General features: G+C 43.7%; 1 protein-coding gene across 1 annotated transcript in view; it reads right to left on the reverse strand.

Annotated features, from left to right (window-relative positions):
• The window catches only part of si (sucrase-isomaltase (alpha-glucosidase)), a 112063-nt gene that overhangs the window by 92788 nt on the left and 2403 nt on the right, over positions 1-16872 (reverse strand). Inside the window, 5 exon segments of the mRNA XM_056283008.1 lie at positions 5966-6065; positions 6980-7151; positions 15009-15160; positions 15478-15587; positions 16520-16640. Coding sequence (XP_056138983.1) covers positions 5966-6065; positions 6980-7151; positions 15009-15160; positions 15478-15587; positions 16520-16640 — 655 coding nt within the window.

Raw genomic sequence — 16872 nt, forward strand, 5'->3', positions numbered from 1 at the left:
TTTAATAAGGGTAGCATCTGTTCTATTTGCCATAAAAGACAGGACAAACCAGATGGCTGACTTGCTTTGGAACCATTTTGCCATGAATTTCTTTTCCCTTATCATTTTGTTGTCTCTGTGTTATTTATATATGTGTGTGCGCACATGCACACACACGTGTGACATATTTCTTGAAAGTTCATTTTCAAAGCAAAAAGCTGGTTTGAGTTTACATGTGTCAACAAGTATGTGCGAATTAATGCATGTGTGTATTTGTATCTATAACCGTTTACAGTGGTGTGAGAGTGAATATAACTGTATGAATGTTATACTTTGGAGTTACTGCATCAGTAATACATAGTCATGAACATTTATTCAGGATATAAATATATTCAATAATGCCCAATACATGTTATATCAAAGTTTTATAGTCCACCTTTCTTGTTCTTTACTTGTGAAGTGTGCCCATTATAAATCTGTCCCGCAAAATCTTACTGTTTGTTCTGCATTTTGGCCTGTTTGCATCAGGTCACCCTAGTTACAAAATGAGTTGAGGGCAAACATGTCCATGGGGCATAAGGCACGACTTTCTCGCCATATAAAAATATGGTTTATTGTAATTAGCCAAGCAAAAGCACGAGACGTTGCGGTCATGCAGACATTCATCAGACATGAAATCCCACTGAACAAATATTGCAAATAAGGCAGCTAACATGGACAAACGATGAGGTCAAACGCCTCAGTATGAAAAATCCTGCTAGGATTTCTCTATGATTTCTGCATGATTTCTTAAGTTTGGTGTGGTAGCATTCACACCACTAACGACCTGCACCTCAGTTCACTTGGAAACAGACTTGAGAACTTTTTTTTCAGGGAGTATCCATGCGGCTTCAAGTGACTTTGTTCACACCACCCCAAATAAACCAGAAACCAGACTAACCCAGAAAACGCATCAGAGTCAGATTTTCATTTAAACTGCACCACTCAAATTAGGTAGACTGTAGCACTCCACTGCAGTAACATTGTGATTTGTGCTGTTTATGTGCTCCTGTTATGGCCCTAGTGCCGTGTGTCTGTAGTTTTCCCTCTCCAGGTGATGCCCCGCCTCCTGTGGAGCTGCTGATTGAGCCCAGGTGACCCCAATTCCTCATCAGCTGGGTATATAACTTGGAGAGGGACACCCAACAGTGCCAATGGGCCATTGTTGGCAGCAGTGTGTGGAGAGAGGAGAGAGACGGCCAGTGGGCCATGGTTGCCAACCAGAGAGCAAGCTCTTGTGTCTAGACTCCTTGAGAGGGAGGGTGAAACTTATTAGTGTTCTTGTTTCGGTTTGGTTTGATCCGAGTTTTTGTTAAAGCCTGGTTAGTTAAGAGCCAGCATCTTTAGTTGCCTGTTTATTCTGTAGTTTGACTAAAAGTTCATTTTGTTAATCTGTTTTTACACCTGGTTCCGCCTCCCACCTTTCTTATTCCCCCGGGATACTTTTATTTTCTTTGTTACTTCCCCTCATCCCCTGGACTTTAACGGGGAACGTAACAATTGGGGGCTCGTCCGGGATCATTTTCTGTGAATAAGACGGTAAGGAGGTGGATTCCTGTTGTGTGTTAATTGTTGCTGTGTGCTGCTTGTCTCCAGTGGTGGGTACGGTAAATATTGTAAATTCGTTTGTTTCAGACAGCTTCCCTGGTTAGAATAGGGGAGTGTCCAGCTGGGCTGTGACCAGTCCTTCCATCGGATTCTTTTGTTATTTTGCCTTTCTTGTTTTAGGAGTAATCCTGGGTGGGGACAACGCTCCCTGGCGGGGGTAGGCTTTTTGGGGCTCAGGCCGCTGAAGTTCAGCCTTTAAAGCCACCCCGAGCCCGGCACGCTCCGAGAAGACAGATAGGCGAAGCTTCAACCAGGTAGGAATGGGGGAAGTTTGTTGGGCTAGCCATATGTCTAATTTCAGCTTGCCGTAATTTGCCACTGGTGGATGTGACCTTTTGAAGGTGTGAGGTTGAGTGGTGGTAGCTGAGGCCCGTACGTGGTGTTGTGGTGTTCTCAACTATGGCTACGTTTGATTTGTGTGAATTTACAGCTAATCCTACATTAGCTCAGCTGGATGATTGTAGGAAAAAAGAGCTATGTGATATTGCGGTGCATTATGGCATCTCCATCTCCGGTTCTCTTTCTAAAAGGGACCTGAAAGCTGCGCTTATAGATGCGCTAATTGTTGGAGGGGTTCTTAGCTTACTGGCGCCTCGTAGTGAAGCCGCATTGTTCTCGGCTGACAGCCGCTCTGATTCTCTGACAGAGGAGCCGGCTGAGCAAATACAGATTAGTTTTACTCCGGGTTCCCGTGGTGTGACAGAGAAGAAACCGGTTACCCTACCCCCCTTTGAACCTTTCTCCATAGAGTCCATGCCTGGTTCTAAACTGGATGTGCGGTTAAAAGTCCGTCTTGCTCGTCTCCAGTTGGAAAAAGAGGAAAGGGAAAAGGAGAGGGAACTTCAGCTTCGTAGGGAGTTGGAGTTGAGGAAGTTGGAAGCAGAGACGACTTAAAATGCGACCGCTAGAGGTGCAGTACGAGCATAGTGTCCACGCAGCAGGCTGCGGTGTTGGCGGACGATTTCACGCTCCCACATAAAAACATATTTGCGCCACGTAATATTTCCTTCCCCCTGCAGCGACGACTCACGAAATGCTAACTTGCCAGTTACTCAAGCTTCACGTGTTGGTACCCCTCCAAAACCTAAAGTGGAGAAATGGTGTTTTTTCTGCCATATGCCTGGACATTTGGTTGCCCATTGTGAGGCCTTAAAATGTAAGCGGCAGTCAGCGGGCAGCCGTGTCCCAGGTGAGAGGGAATGGAGAGGACCTAAACCAGCCCAGGAAGCAGGAGGTGAGAATTGCACACCTCGAATCTGCCGTCGCGGACCTCACACGCCAGTGCCATGCAATGCGGGCTGAGGCGGAAGAGCTTCGTTTGGAGCTGGCGAGTCAAAGGCGGAAAGATATGGAGCAGCTGAGGTTTGTCCATGTAGAAATCGAAGAAGCCCAGAAGTCTCAGCGGGAGATGGAACTGCTGCTTGATATGTACCGCTCAGCACCCAAGGAGCAGAGGGCCAAAGTCCAGCTCATGGCGGCTGAGAAGGCAGAGGAGCTGAGGCTGAAGGACCTGGAAGAGAGGGAGCGAAGAAGGCAAGAGATGGCTGACGAAGAGGCCCTGAGGAAGATTCGCTCTCTAAAGGAGCAGGTCAACATCCTCAACAAGAAGCTTTCAATAGCAAAACAACAGGAGGATGCCTTGCTCAGGGAGATGGATGTGACAGGCCAGGCATTTGAGGATATGCAGGAGAAAAACATCAGACTGATGCAGCAGCTCGGGGAGAAGAATGAAGCCAACTTCCAAGGGAGTGAAGAGGATTACCCTCTTGAATGCCAACCTAGGGTTTGTATTTATGGGAGGGGGTGTTACGGCCCCAGTACAGTGTGTTGCAGTTACCCTCTTGTAGACAAACCTAGGGTTTGTATTTATGAGAGGGTGTGTTACGGCCCCAATGCCGTGTGTTGTGTATGTGATTACCCTCTCATATATACAAACCTAGGGTTTGTACTTATGGGAGGGGGTGTTACGGCCCTAGTGCCGTGTGTCTGTAGTCTTCCCTCTCCAGGTGATGCCCCGCCTCCTGTGGAGCTGCTGATTGAGCCCAGGTGACCCCAATTCCTCATCAGCTGGGTATATAACTTGGAGAGGGACACCCAACAGTGCCAGTGGGCCATTGTTGGCAGCAGTGTGGAGAGAGGAGAGAGATGGCCAGTGGGCCATTGTTGCCAACCAGAGAGCAAGCTCTTGTGTCTAGACTCCTTGAGAAGGAGGGTGAAACTTATTAGTGTTCTTGTTTTGGTTTGATCTGAGTTTTTGTTAAAGCCTGGTTAGTTAAGAGCCAGTATCTTTAGTTGCCTGTTTATTCTGTAGTTTGACTAAAAGTTAATTTTGTTAATAAATCTGTTTTTACACCTGGTTCTGCCTCCCACCTTTCTTATTCCCCCGGGATACTTTTATTTTCTTTGTTACTTCCCCTGGACCTTTAACGGGGAACGTAATAGCTCCCAAGTCCAAGCGCAGGGAAGGGAGAGCCGCAGCCCAAGTGGTGGACTGTGTACATAGCCAGTTGCAACGTACACCAGATGCTGATTTTGGGGGATTTCAACCATTGCCTAGTGTGTTTTTGCAAAATGGTCAACAGTGTGTCAGCTGAAGTGTGTATTGGTATTATATATGCTGCATGGCCACTGAATGGTATACACTTCACTGGGTTGTTTATCTGTTGAATAAACATGTGTCTAAGAACAGTTCACTGCAAATGTGTGCTCTATAATGGGTTTGCTCTTCCGGTGGCGCTGTGCTGTAGGCGACCCGGAAAATGGTGCTGCTGCATGAATTGTGTTTTAATTGTGATTGAGCGATTAACGCATCCTTGTTTTGTTTCTGTTTTTGTACTGGTTGGCGAGTTTTTGGAGATAAATCTGCACAGTACTGCTTCTGCTGCTTTCCCAGTAAGGCATGGTCAAACAACAATCCATGGGAACAACCAGGAAATGCGCATTTATGAAAGCAGGGCGAGAATACAGCTTTTCGCCAACCTGCCCGAGGAACTACAAAGACCACGGAGGTACCGATGGCAAGACAACCAGTCCAAAAATGGGGAAAGGCCACAGAGACAATGGCGGAGCAGCAAATGAGGGTGATTAAGACAGAGGCTCTGAAGAAGAGGGAATAGACCACCCTTGCCATCGATAATCCGGTGTAATGCGCAGTCCTTGAGGAATAAGATGGACGAACTCAAACTTTACACGAGAGCCTGCTACAAGTACAGTGAGGCTTGCAACATGGTTTTTGTAGAAACTTGGCTGTCTGTTGACCCATATATCAGTTGGTATCACTTCTTTTTGACCAACAGGACCAAGCAGGTCCGAGCGAACCAGATATTATCTGAGTCTAAAGATATCAACACAGTGGTTCCTCAAGGATGTGTGAGTTCTCCCATTCTGTTTACAAATGATTGTACAAGCAGTCATCCCAGCAGTTTTGTTAAGTTTTCTGATGACAATGCCATCTTGGGACCTATGGATATGGCCATTGGCATTTCTGGCTTTAGAGGTTAAAAAGTTTGCACAATGGTGTGATGACCATCACGTAAAGACTATGAAAAAAGAAGAAATGATTTTTGACCCAGGACATCTGAGGGATCATTCTCCACTACTGATCCATAACGCTTGTATTACCCAGGTTCATTCTTACATATACTTGGGTGTACATATTGACTGTAATCTGTCTTGGAGTGTCCATGTGAATTCTGTATGTACTAGGATCCAACAGCGACTCTACTTTTTGCACAGACTCAGGGTGTTTGGGGTTGAACAGAGGGTAATGATGTTAATTTATCATGTTGTGATAGAGAGTATATTATGTTACGGAAGTTCAGCTTGGTTTGATAACATATCAGTTAAGTTAAAATCACAAATAAACGGACTGGCCCACACAGCAATGAAAGTGATGGGGGTGAGGGAGCATCCCTCCCTCCAAATGCTCTCTGAGGAGACAATAGCTAAACAGTCTACGAAAATTACTGCTGACCCCTCTCATGTCCTGTGTTCAGAATATGAACTGTTCCCATCAGGTAGACTGTACAGGGTACCAACTGCAGACAGGGAAAAATACCTGAACAGGTATACAAACTCTTTCATCCCTCTAGCAGTGAATCTCTTAAACTGAGGACATAAGAAGGGTGTAAAATGAGGGGCTGTGCTGCATGCATCTGAATGCACTTTATGTCTGCACTTGTCTGTGCCATGCACTTTGTCTGTTACTGCACTATAAGGTATTAATTTTTATGTGGCAGCCTTTATGTCCAAGACAAATTTCCCTTGGGACAAATAAAGCAATCTTGAATCTTGAGTGCATGCACAAAAACACGTGTGTGTTGCTTTGTGTTGCCATTACCCATAGCATTGCTGTTCATGAGAAAGACTCCAAATGACTTTCCACTGTTGTCTTCCAGACAGAGAAAGAAGGGGTAGTGCCCGTAGAGGTTGTGTGTTACCTGGAGGAATGGCAAGGAGGGAGGGATGAGCAAGGGTTGCAGACACAGTAAAAGGGGTAGAGATAGACAGAGAGAGAGAGAAATCAAAGCTGAGTGGAAGATTTTCCTATCTATCAGCTTACGATACATTTAATTACAAGATCTTTTGGGGGAAGGATACACATTTTGAGAGCCACACAAACCTTGTACACAATCATGTAAATACACATTAGCATTAACACAAAGACACACAAACATGTAGTACATCAAAATGTAGATGTTTGGGGACAAACACAAGTACACCCGTACACACATCCAAGATGAACCTGTAATAGTTAAGCCCTTAATCACTCAAACATACCTGCTTTTATTAATGGTAACTGACAACTGACAGTTCTACATTCAATCCATTTTTTTATAATATGGATCAACACACTTAAATTTAAATTTTTTAAAGACAATTGTCAATGCATGAGTGCGTGTGCACATGACTATGTGTATTCTACTGTGTGTGAGTATGTGTTTGTCTGTGCATGAATGTCCTAAAGATGACAGTTGTCCCTGAGGGTAAAGCCAAGTAGCTTCTAAGGTACTTTCCAGTGTTAGATTTTATTGCTAGCCATGTGACAAGGAGATGAAAAGGTTATTTGTGATTTTTTTGTTTTCGTTTTGAATATTTGATAATGTTTGGACTGGGGATAAATGTTGAAAATCCATTAATTTGTATGGGAAAATCATTAACCAGTTCCCTAAAAAACTGACTTTCTGATATATGAAATGTCTTCTTGATGCTGATGATGTGCAGCTTGCAGATATAGACGACAATGTAACTGCATAATAGCCACACGGGAGCTCACAGTAGAGCAGTACATGAAGGGTTAGCTGAGGTGTGTGTTTGTGCCAATGTGTCTAAGTGTGGGTGTAATCCCCCTCACCCCATTGGGGAAGGCATCTCTGGTGAAAATCGGCCAAGTCCTCCAGTTAGTATCATGGCGATAATTTTTATGGACGTGTTCTCCCAGTCCATAAATATTATGAGATGGTAGTCTGGCAGACAGCTGCAGGTACTGGTCGGCAAAAATCAGCGGACCAATTGAGGTGTCAAACCTAGATGTGTGCCATGAAAAAAAAAAAGAAAAGAGAAAGAACACAAACAAAATTAGAAAGCAACAGCACGGTGTCTGGGTGGTGTGGCAGTGTATTCCGTTGCCCACCAACGGTTCTTGGTCGGGCATCCCTACAGACACAATTGGCCATGTCGGCGGGTAAGAAGCCACAGATATGGCAGATACAATAGATGACACCCTCTGACCATAGATCCTCTATTCGGATGAGGGAACTGTCCAAAAACTGGGAGGAACTTCACAAAGAGCATCTAAGTTGGGATCCCTCTTGCAGGATGGATAGGCATGCAATAGCTGCTGATCTAGGTAAGCAAGGTAGACAGCTGTCACAGCAATCAAAGTGTGTTGTATTTGCAGTTCACTATTTGCCGATATTCACTTTCCCTCTCAAAACTCAGCAGAAACAGCTGCTTATACCACCAACACAGGGATCGCCAGTTCGAATCCCCGTGTTATCTGCAGCTTGGTCAGGCGTCCCTACAGACAAAACTGGCCGTGTCTGCAGGTGGGAAGCCGGATGTGGGTATGTGTCCTGGTCGCTGCACTAGTGCTTCCTTGGTCGGTCAGGGCGCCTGTTCAGGGGGGAGGGGAAAGTGGAGGGAATAGTGTGATCCTCCCACGCGCTACGTCCCCCTGGTGAAACTCCTCACTGTAAGGTAAAAAGAAGAAGCTGGCGACTCCACATGTATCAGAGGAGGCATGTGGTAGTCTGAAGCCCTCCCCGGGTCGGCAAGGGGGTGGAGCAGCGACCGGGACGGCTCGGAAGAGTGGGGTAATTGGCCAAGTACAATTGGTGAAGAAAAAAAAAGGGGGGGGAATAAAAATAAAGCAACAGCACTGAGAAGTGAGTTGTCAGGTCAACGTTAAAAAAGAGAGAGAGAGAGAGAGAGACTAAGGGGAATGAGGGGAGTTAGGGTGGGTTGAGTTTAACTGGGGACAGGAAGCATGAGATAGAATAAGAGAAAAAGGAGGCAGGGATGTGTGAGAGATTTGAGCTGAAAAGAGAAAAAACCCAAGTAGAAAGACAGGCCATCCCATCAAGCTCTAACAAGCCCCGTGTGTTGTGTTCATCCACCCTTCAAAACAAGACATACGGTGCTGGTTGAAATTCTCGGCCTGTTGTGGTCCCAAACAGCTGCTAAAACAGATCTAGAAACAAAGCTTCAGGAAAGACTGCAAACTACTTTAGATGTATGCAGTAAAACAGGCCGGTGAGAAGGTACAAGCAGGCATGCATGCATGTGTGCACAAACAAATGTGGAGATTTGATGATGTAAGATGACTTAACACTTTGCTTACAATTTAATCTTACACATTAGCTAATGGAGCTGCTTAAATGGGTATTTACCCACAGAATGAACCATTCTATTCATAAATAGCTTTTATCTTTTGTAGAAAATGGCCTCAAGATATGGGGCCAAACAGTACATTGATCACTGATACCACTACTGCAATAAACTGGATATTTAAAATTTACCCTCACTTTCTCTCACTTTTTCCCTCAGCGCACATTTCTAAGTTAATTTGGTGACAAAATTAAATTGCTGTACTTTTGCAAAAAGGTACTTGGCCTCATAAAAGGTCTTAAATAATGTCTCTGGGGATTTTTGTAAATTTTGACAGTGCCAACTGAATCCTCCTATGTGATGTGCATAATTTTGACACCATGTTCTGCAAACACCAAATATTATTAGTGATAATTCTTCGCTTTATCTAGAGTTTAAGTTCTCTAAGCTTGATCTAAATTGCCTGTGGTCTGATAATAGCATGTGAAGTGGATGACCTAAGGGATTAGTGTAGTCCATGGCCTCATAAAAACATGGGTTAGGGAGTGAAAGATCACACGCTACAGGAACAGAGTAACGTGTTTAAATCAAAGCAGCTGTAAGCTGTTCTTTAAGTTGTATTTGGGAAAAAAAGGAAAACAATGGTTGATTACAGTCACCAGTTACATTTTCAAAGCAACCGTACCATTCCAGCTTTAAGTTTATTTAGTTAAGACAACAGGGGACACAACGGTCAGGATGCTCATTCACAAACGAGGGGGTGAAGTTACAGCTAACTGATATAAGTTAGTGAGATAGAACAAAGGTTGGGTTGGCATTATAACACTAACACCGTAGGGGGTCAAGGAGCGTGTTCAAGTGGAGAACCCTCTATGCTGACAATGAACAAATTTCTGCGGAACACTTCAGGACAGTGTCTTTATGCATGTTCATCAATCCAGGTAAGAAAATCAAAAAGGTTGAATCAGTTCATCTGGATACGTTTATTTACAGATATGTTTCATCACCCATCTAAGTGACACCTTCAGTCTAAAGTGACTGCAGGTATCCCCACCCTGATTATATAACAACCGAAACCAACGACCAGTTTCATATGCAAATATGGGCGTGGCCATTAACTAGAGTTGCAATGGCTATGTGTACTATTCACAGAGGATTTGGGAATCACAGCATTGTAATGGCTAGTTAATGGTCACACCCATATTTGCACATGAAACTGGTCGTTGGTTTCGGTTGTTATATTACAAGGATGGGGATACCTGCAGTCAGTTTAGACTGAAGAGATCACTTAGTTGAGTGACGAAACGAATCTGTCAATAAACATTGTGTCCAGATGAACCGATTCAACCTTCTTTGACTTCAGGACAGTGAAGATATTTGGGCCCAAACAAACTGGTTACCAGTAGTAGGCACAAGACCATGATGGCAGAGTGAAAGGCCAGAGAAATCACATCCTGTTAAAAACTTTAACAATCTCATTCAATTAAAACAACACTGCTCATATATGCCTGCCTGCCTCTCTGTCTGTATTCCTGTCTGCTTAAATACCCCTTTGGTGCCCATAAAGTGCCAGTTGGTGAATGTTTGTTATGTCAGAGATGAACACTGATTCATATTTCATTGTTGTATGAGACACATAAAATTGAAACGTGTAAAACATCCTTTGCTGGAATGTGTGCCTGGTTACCATAAAATAAAGCTGCTATGGAAATACCCGCTGGGTGTTGTTTTTGCCTGAAAGAATAAAATAGCCTGGGAACTGAACAGAGGATCTATTTTGGTTCATTTTTTTCATTAGTGTACATAACGAGTGAAGTAAGGGATTCATGAGACATAAGAATGCAACTCTCAGACAAATTCACATACAGAGTTAACAGGGTTAAACATGGATTTATATACTATTTAACCCATTCTTCGCATTCTGCAGTAGCAACATCTACAACAAAGCTATTTTCATTTTTTATTTCTCTTCTTAATAAAGTTTGTTCATGTCTGTTTCTTTGTGTGTGGCTTAAGAGACGTATGGCTTGTTGGACTAGCTTGGGGGTGTAATTGATTAGAACGTTGTCAGCAAGAGCTCACAGAGTGTACCTAGATTGACATGTGCATAATTATGCCATCTCATCTCCATGGGAGACTGGCACAGTACACGGGAAGGTGGCATGTGGCATTATGTGAGAACAATGCAAATCAATGAGATCACACGGTGATCCAGATCACAACAAAAGGATTTCTCACTGTCCTTTATCAATTGTGTTGGTGTTTGCCGATGACAAAACATTTAAAAAAACTGAGAAATATAAAGGGGAGAGAGACATGGTGTCAACTAACTAACCTCTTCATACACGTCTTGGTACATTATGTCACTACTACACAACTGTTTTCAGGGCACATTGTTCCAGTGCACTGGACCCATTTTTTTGTCTTGATTTAGTCCCATAGCGTATGTTAAACATGTGCATGTAAACTTTTCCTGTCCCTGTATGTGCAATTATGTCCCTTGGTCATTACGCGATATGTCCCTGCATCAATGTCACTGAGGCAAACTGCATATTTAATGTATTTGGCAAATAATGTAATTCAGATTTAGATTCTCAGAGACAGATCACATTATCTCAAGAACATGAAAATGCACTGTGTTCCTCCCCTTGCACTACTTGATGATGATTTAGGCCAAAACACTTCAACATTTTACTCTCACTAGTACTGCTCAACATTCAAGGCCTAAATTCAAAGACTTCATAATGTGATCTGGGGAGAAGCCAAGGTAAGAAAAAAAAAATTCAAAGCCATAGTCAAAGCCAACTTTATTGTCAATTCAGCCATATGTACAGGACATAGAGAGGATAGAAATGCTGCTCCTCTCAAATCCCGGTGTAGGCATGTACATGTACAAGTACTAAAACAGAACAACACAGGTTTAAGAATACTAGGATAAAAAAAAAAATCACTAAAAAGTACCAAGAATTTAAATATTTATAAGTTAAACTGGGGGTCGGCGGGGACAATAACAAAGCACAGATCAAGAACAAAAAACTGTAACGATAACATAGTACAAAAAGTGAAAAAGATGCGCATGTAATACGTCATCCACAGGATGAGTAAACAGCAGCAGTTTTGAAGTAGTATTTCGTACAAAGTGACTGGTGCGGAATGTCAGTGTAGTGGTGCTGAGTCTAGGCTGGTGCTATTGGACGTGTAGCGGGTGAGATGGGTGAGTTATAGTCCAGACTTTTTGGAGGCAGAGGGGAGAGAGTTCAGTATCCTGACAGCCTGATGGATGAAGCTGTTACTCAGTCTGGTGGAGCAGGCTCAGACGCTTCGGTATCTTCTCCCCGATAGCAGGAGACTGAAGAGGCAATGTGGGGGATGAAAGGGTCATTCGCAATGCTGGTTGCTTTGCGGGCTAGGCGGGTGTTGTAAATGTCCAGGAGGGAGGGGAGTGAGGCACCAAAGATCTTCCCAGCCACTTTCACTATGTGCTGCAGAGTCTTGTGGTTGGAGGCAGTGTATCTTCCAAACCACACAGTGATGCAGCTGGTTAGAATATATCCTGTGATGTCTTGGTAGAGGGGGCACATGATGGGTGCCAGGGCTCTTGCTCTCTGTAGCTTCCAGGGGAAGTAAAGATGCTGCTGGGCTTTCTTGGCCAGTGATGCAGTGTTATTAGTCCAGGAGAGGTACTTGGTGATGTACATACCCAGATATTTGGTGCTTCTCACTCGCTCCACAGCAGTACTGTTGATGGTCAGTAGGGAGTGTTGAGTGTGGGCTCTCTTGAAGTCAATAAAAATCTCCTTTGCTTTCCCTACATTTAGGGAAAGGTTGTTATCTTTGCACCATGTGGCCACTTGGTTCACCTCATTCCTGTAGAATATTTTGACATTGCTGGTGATGAGACCCACCACAGTTGTGTCATCAGCAAATTTGATAAAGTGTATGCTGGCATTAGCATAGCAGTGATGTGGTTGAAGAAGCCGAGGTGGACAGTCTTGTATGCTACTTTGTGGTTCGTGTAGACAACGTCCAGAGTATTATTTCCTCTTGTTAGAAAATCAACATACTGTTGTAGTTTTGGTCATACTGATTTTAGGTCAGCATGGTCGAAATCCCCAGCAAGAATGAGAAATATGTCTGGGTGGGCTGTCTGTAACTCACTGATGGGATAGTACAGTTCAGTAAGTGCCTCATTTCTGTTGTTGTTATTTGGGCTAGGAGGTGTGTATACAGCTACCGACAAAATGGCTGTAATTTCCCTTGGCAGATAAAAAGGCCAGCACTTGATGATCATAAACTCCACCAGAGGTGAACAACGCTTAGAAACCACCACAGTGTCAGGACACCTCCTCTTCTTCTTCTTCTTCCAGCTTGTTCCCTGTTTCCCAGCGGTCGCCATAGCAGATTTGATAGTTTCCATCTGTACCCTGTGAACGCACAGCACCGATGGCGGTCTTGTCAATCCGCATAATGATTTGGCAAAATATTAGGTCAGATGCCTTCCCTGACACAACCACTAACCCTATGGACAGTGTCGCGACACCAACTGATGTAAATACACACTCGCCGCCGTGAGTCTTACCTCCCTTTACCAAGGGAGGCTGTTCTAGCTGAATGGCTGAGTCAGGGATGTTGTCATTAAGACATGTTTCTGTAAAAATGAAAACACAACATTCCCTCATGTCATGCTGGGTAGACCTCAGAAGATGCATGTGGTCCATTTTGTTGTCTATTGAGCGTACACTGGTGTTCAACACCATCGTCGCAGATATCCTCCACTCTAAACTCACCCAGCTCACTGTTCCAGCCCCCATCTGCCAGTGGATTAAAACTTCCTGACAGACAGGAGGCAGCTGGTGAGGCTGGAGAAAATGACATCCCGCACCCGGACAATCAGCACTGGCACCCCACAGGGATGTGTGCTCTCCCCTTTACTCTTCTACCTCTACACAAATGACTGCACCTCAGGCATCAGGTGACCCGTCTGTTAAATTCCTGAAGTTTGCAGATGACACAACCATAATTGGCCTTATCCGGGATGATGACGAGTCCGCTTAAAGATGGGAGGTTGATCAGCTGGCCCTCTGGTGTGGTCATAACAACCTGGACCTGAACATGCTCAAAACTGTGGAGATGAAAGTGGACTTCAGGAGGAGTCCCCATCGCCTTACTCAACAGCACTGTGTCTGTTGTGGAAACGTTCAGGTTTCTGGGATCCACAATCTCTTAGGACCTAAGGTGGGTGTCCAACACAAACACAATCATCCAAAAGTCCCAGCAGAGGATTTACTTTCTCCACCAGCTCAAGAAATTCAACCTGCCTGAGGAACTGTTGATTCAGTTCTACACTGCAATAATCCAGTCTATCCTCTGCACGGCCATCACTGTCTGGTTTGGTTCGGCCACCAAACAGGACAGGGACAGAGTACAACGGACAATTAGGTCTGCAGGGAAAATCATTGATGCCAATCTGCCCTCCATTCAGGACATATACACCTCCAGACTCAGGGAATGGATAGGCAACATCACTGCAGACCCATCACACCCTGGTCACAACCTGTTCCAACTCCTCCCCTCTGGTAGGCACTACAGAGTAATGTACCCCAAAACAACCACATATAAAAATAGTTCCTTTCCACAGGCTGTCATTCAAATGAACACTTAACACTGTCAATAATTCCAACCATTTTGGATATACTGTACTCTACATTGTGCGTATGTATACTGATACACTTTGTCATGTCCCGCTACCTCAGGTATGTATGTAAGTAACCTGCTAACATTTATTTCAGCATCTCTGATATATTCTCTGCACCACTGCACCTTATCTCCTCTTATTTTGCCTGTATATTGTCAATCCTTGTGTATATATCTAAAGATTGTAGTGTTGTTATTCTATGTTAAGTACACTGAGAGAGCCATGAAAACTAGAGTCATTTCCATGTTTGTGCAAACCTACATGGCCAGTAAACATGATTCTGATTGTGATTCTGAGTAGGATGGTTGGGATAGCCGGTCTTGTTTGGACTAGGATAGCGGCTAGCCAAATAAGACCTGGGGAAGCATGGATTTTGCTTCCTCTCACACCGCCTGCGGCACCTCCTCCCCCGCTAGGAAGCAGTAGTCAAGGCCAATGATGTGGTAGGCAAGCAGAGTATACGAGCAATCCAAAGTCCCATTATTTGTGTGGGTTTCAGGTTGTTTTCCTTTGTCCTGCCAATGTCTAGCAGAAACTGACCGCCGTACTTGTATGTTGATAAAGATGAACATGAAGACACAGACAAAGATACACATGTAAACACCATACTATTGGGACTGAGAGAAGCTGCTGTGTCTGTACGCGCTGATGTCTACAATTGTTATTCTATTCAGAATGACGACTACTGGCCTAAGGTTAACTGGCTCATATCCGCACTGCTGTTTTTCCCTGAGAAGAAGGGACAAATACATTGACATCTAAACATGTCCACTCTTATACACACAAGACATACAAAGATGCGGAACTCCAAAAAGCATGTACACACACACCCACACACACACCTACAGTGGATACTCACAGGACTTTCTTGTTCTCCTCCCTGTGCACTAAGAGGCTGAAGGGTCTGTGTGTGATCTCCAGCCTGTTGCTAATAGGGCTTGAGGGATGGGTGTTGGGGATGTTTACATGCTCATGAGGGACCTCAAACCTCTGCTTATGGGCATCTGAGATCTGAGGAGAGGAAACAACAGGCCAGGGAGAGTATGTGAGGGGGCTGATTTTGTGTGGGATCTAGCAGAAGTGTGTGTGTGTGTGTATGTGTGTGTGTGTGTGTGTGTGTGTAATAATACTTTACATCAGAACTCGGTTGTGCTTGCTTCCTTTAGTTTTCTTTTAATGTGAATTTGTGAAATGTTGTTGCTGTGGACAGCACTTTCTGATGAACATGTTTTAGTAAAACTGCATTAAATAGAATTTAAGTTGGCATGACTTCCTTGGTGTTGTGTTTGTGCATATATGCATGTGTGCATGTGTGCATGTGTGTGCACCTTAAATCGGAGTCGATTGTGCGACTGCATCTCTGCGTGAAATGAGAGTTCGACAATATCGGCCCCAAACAGAGATGGAGCAGCCATTCTCTTCAGACGGGCATTCATTACTACGGTTCAAACACACAAAAAGACAGAAAAAATGATTAAGAATTGCCTTTTTCAGAAAACTGATGTTTCCAACAGCTTGATTTAATCTCAGTAAAAAGTGTAATTTCAATTTAATTATAATCTTTACCTATAGGAACTTTGACATTTTTAAACGGGATTTGGGTACCAGCACAATAAAAGGTACAAACAAGAGAGTAAATTCTGTATTCACTAATTTGTTAAATCGACACAGAGTTGCTTTATTAACAGCAAACACCTGTCTGCTTATGGAAATTGTAGATTTTTTCAAGATGTATTTATACTGTATGTCCTTGGTTTTAAAAAAAACACTTAAAAAATAAATCTCATTAATAGTTAAAGGGTCAGTTTGGGTTAGAAACGACTGCATTCAGGGTTCCTTTCCTTTCACAGTCTTATTGGCTGCTTGGCTCTAGAAATGGGAGCACATTGTTCATGTAGGAAAATACAAAGCATCTCAAATTCATAGTTAGGGGTTGGGCAAACATTTTGCGATTCATGGGGCAAATATAAGGATAATAAAGATAAAAGTGAGACATTTGCCAGTCACTGTCACTGCAATAACTGCTGTCTTCATATTCCACTTACAGTTTATAAAAGCATTTTGAATTCCACCCTTAAATGATCTCATGGCTGAATATACTTAAAATATCATTTGATTAAAATAAATTAATATAAGCTATTGTTTCATATTTAGATGCTGGACATGGAATTGATCCCAAGGCTTGACCCTTCCATGTTAAAAACTGTCTCTCTAGACCTTTGACTCTGAGAGAAAAGTTGATAAAGAGAGAGAGAGCAGACAAACAGAAAGAGAGCAAAAGATAGACACAGTGAGAGGCAGAGAAGATGGAGAGAGAGAGCGAGAGAGCAAGAGAGAGAGGGGGGGCAAACTGGAAAAACAAATGGATACCGTAAGGGCTGGGTTGCTCCACAGACTCCACACTGTAGCCATGGTTGGTTGAGAAGAAACACCAGGGCACGTTTCTCTCATCCAGTGGGCTCCAGCAACATCCGCGCTGCTGACATTTCAGCTGCCGGAAGCAGGACAGACACTGAAGTCATTATGTGTGCCGCCAACATTAATATCATTCTCAACAATGTTCTTGTTATCAGCACTGCTACAACGTGCAGAGTCACTGTCACCATCGGCATCATCATAAGCAACACAATCACTGCCATCATAGACAATCCCTATCAGCCACATGTTGCGGTGAACACTAATGAATAAAAAAGACAAAGGGAGTTTTAAGTCTCTAAAGGAAA

Source organism: Lampris incognitus, chromosome 7 (assembly GCF_029633865.1).
Source record: "Lampris incognitus isolate fLamInc1 chromosome 7, fLamInc1.hap2, whole genome shotgun sequence".
In the NCBI taxonomy this organism is placed as follows: Eukaryota; Metazoa; Chordata; class Actinopteri; order Lampriformes; family Lampridae; genus Lampris; species Lampris incognitus.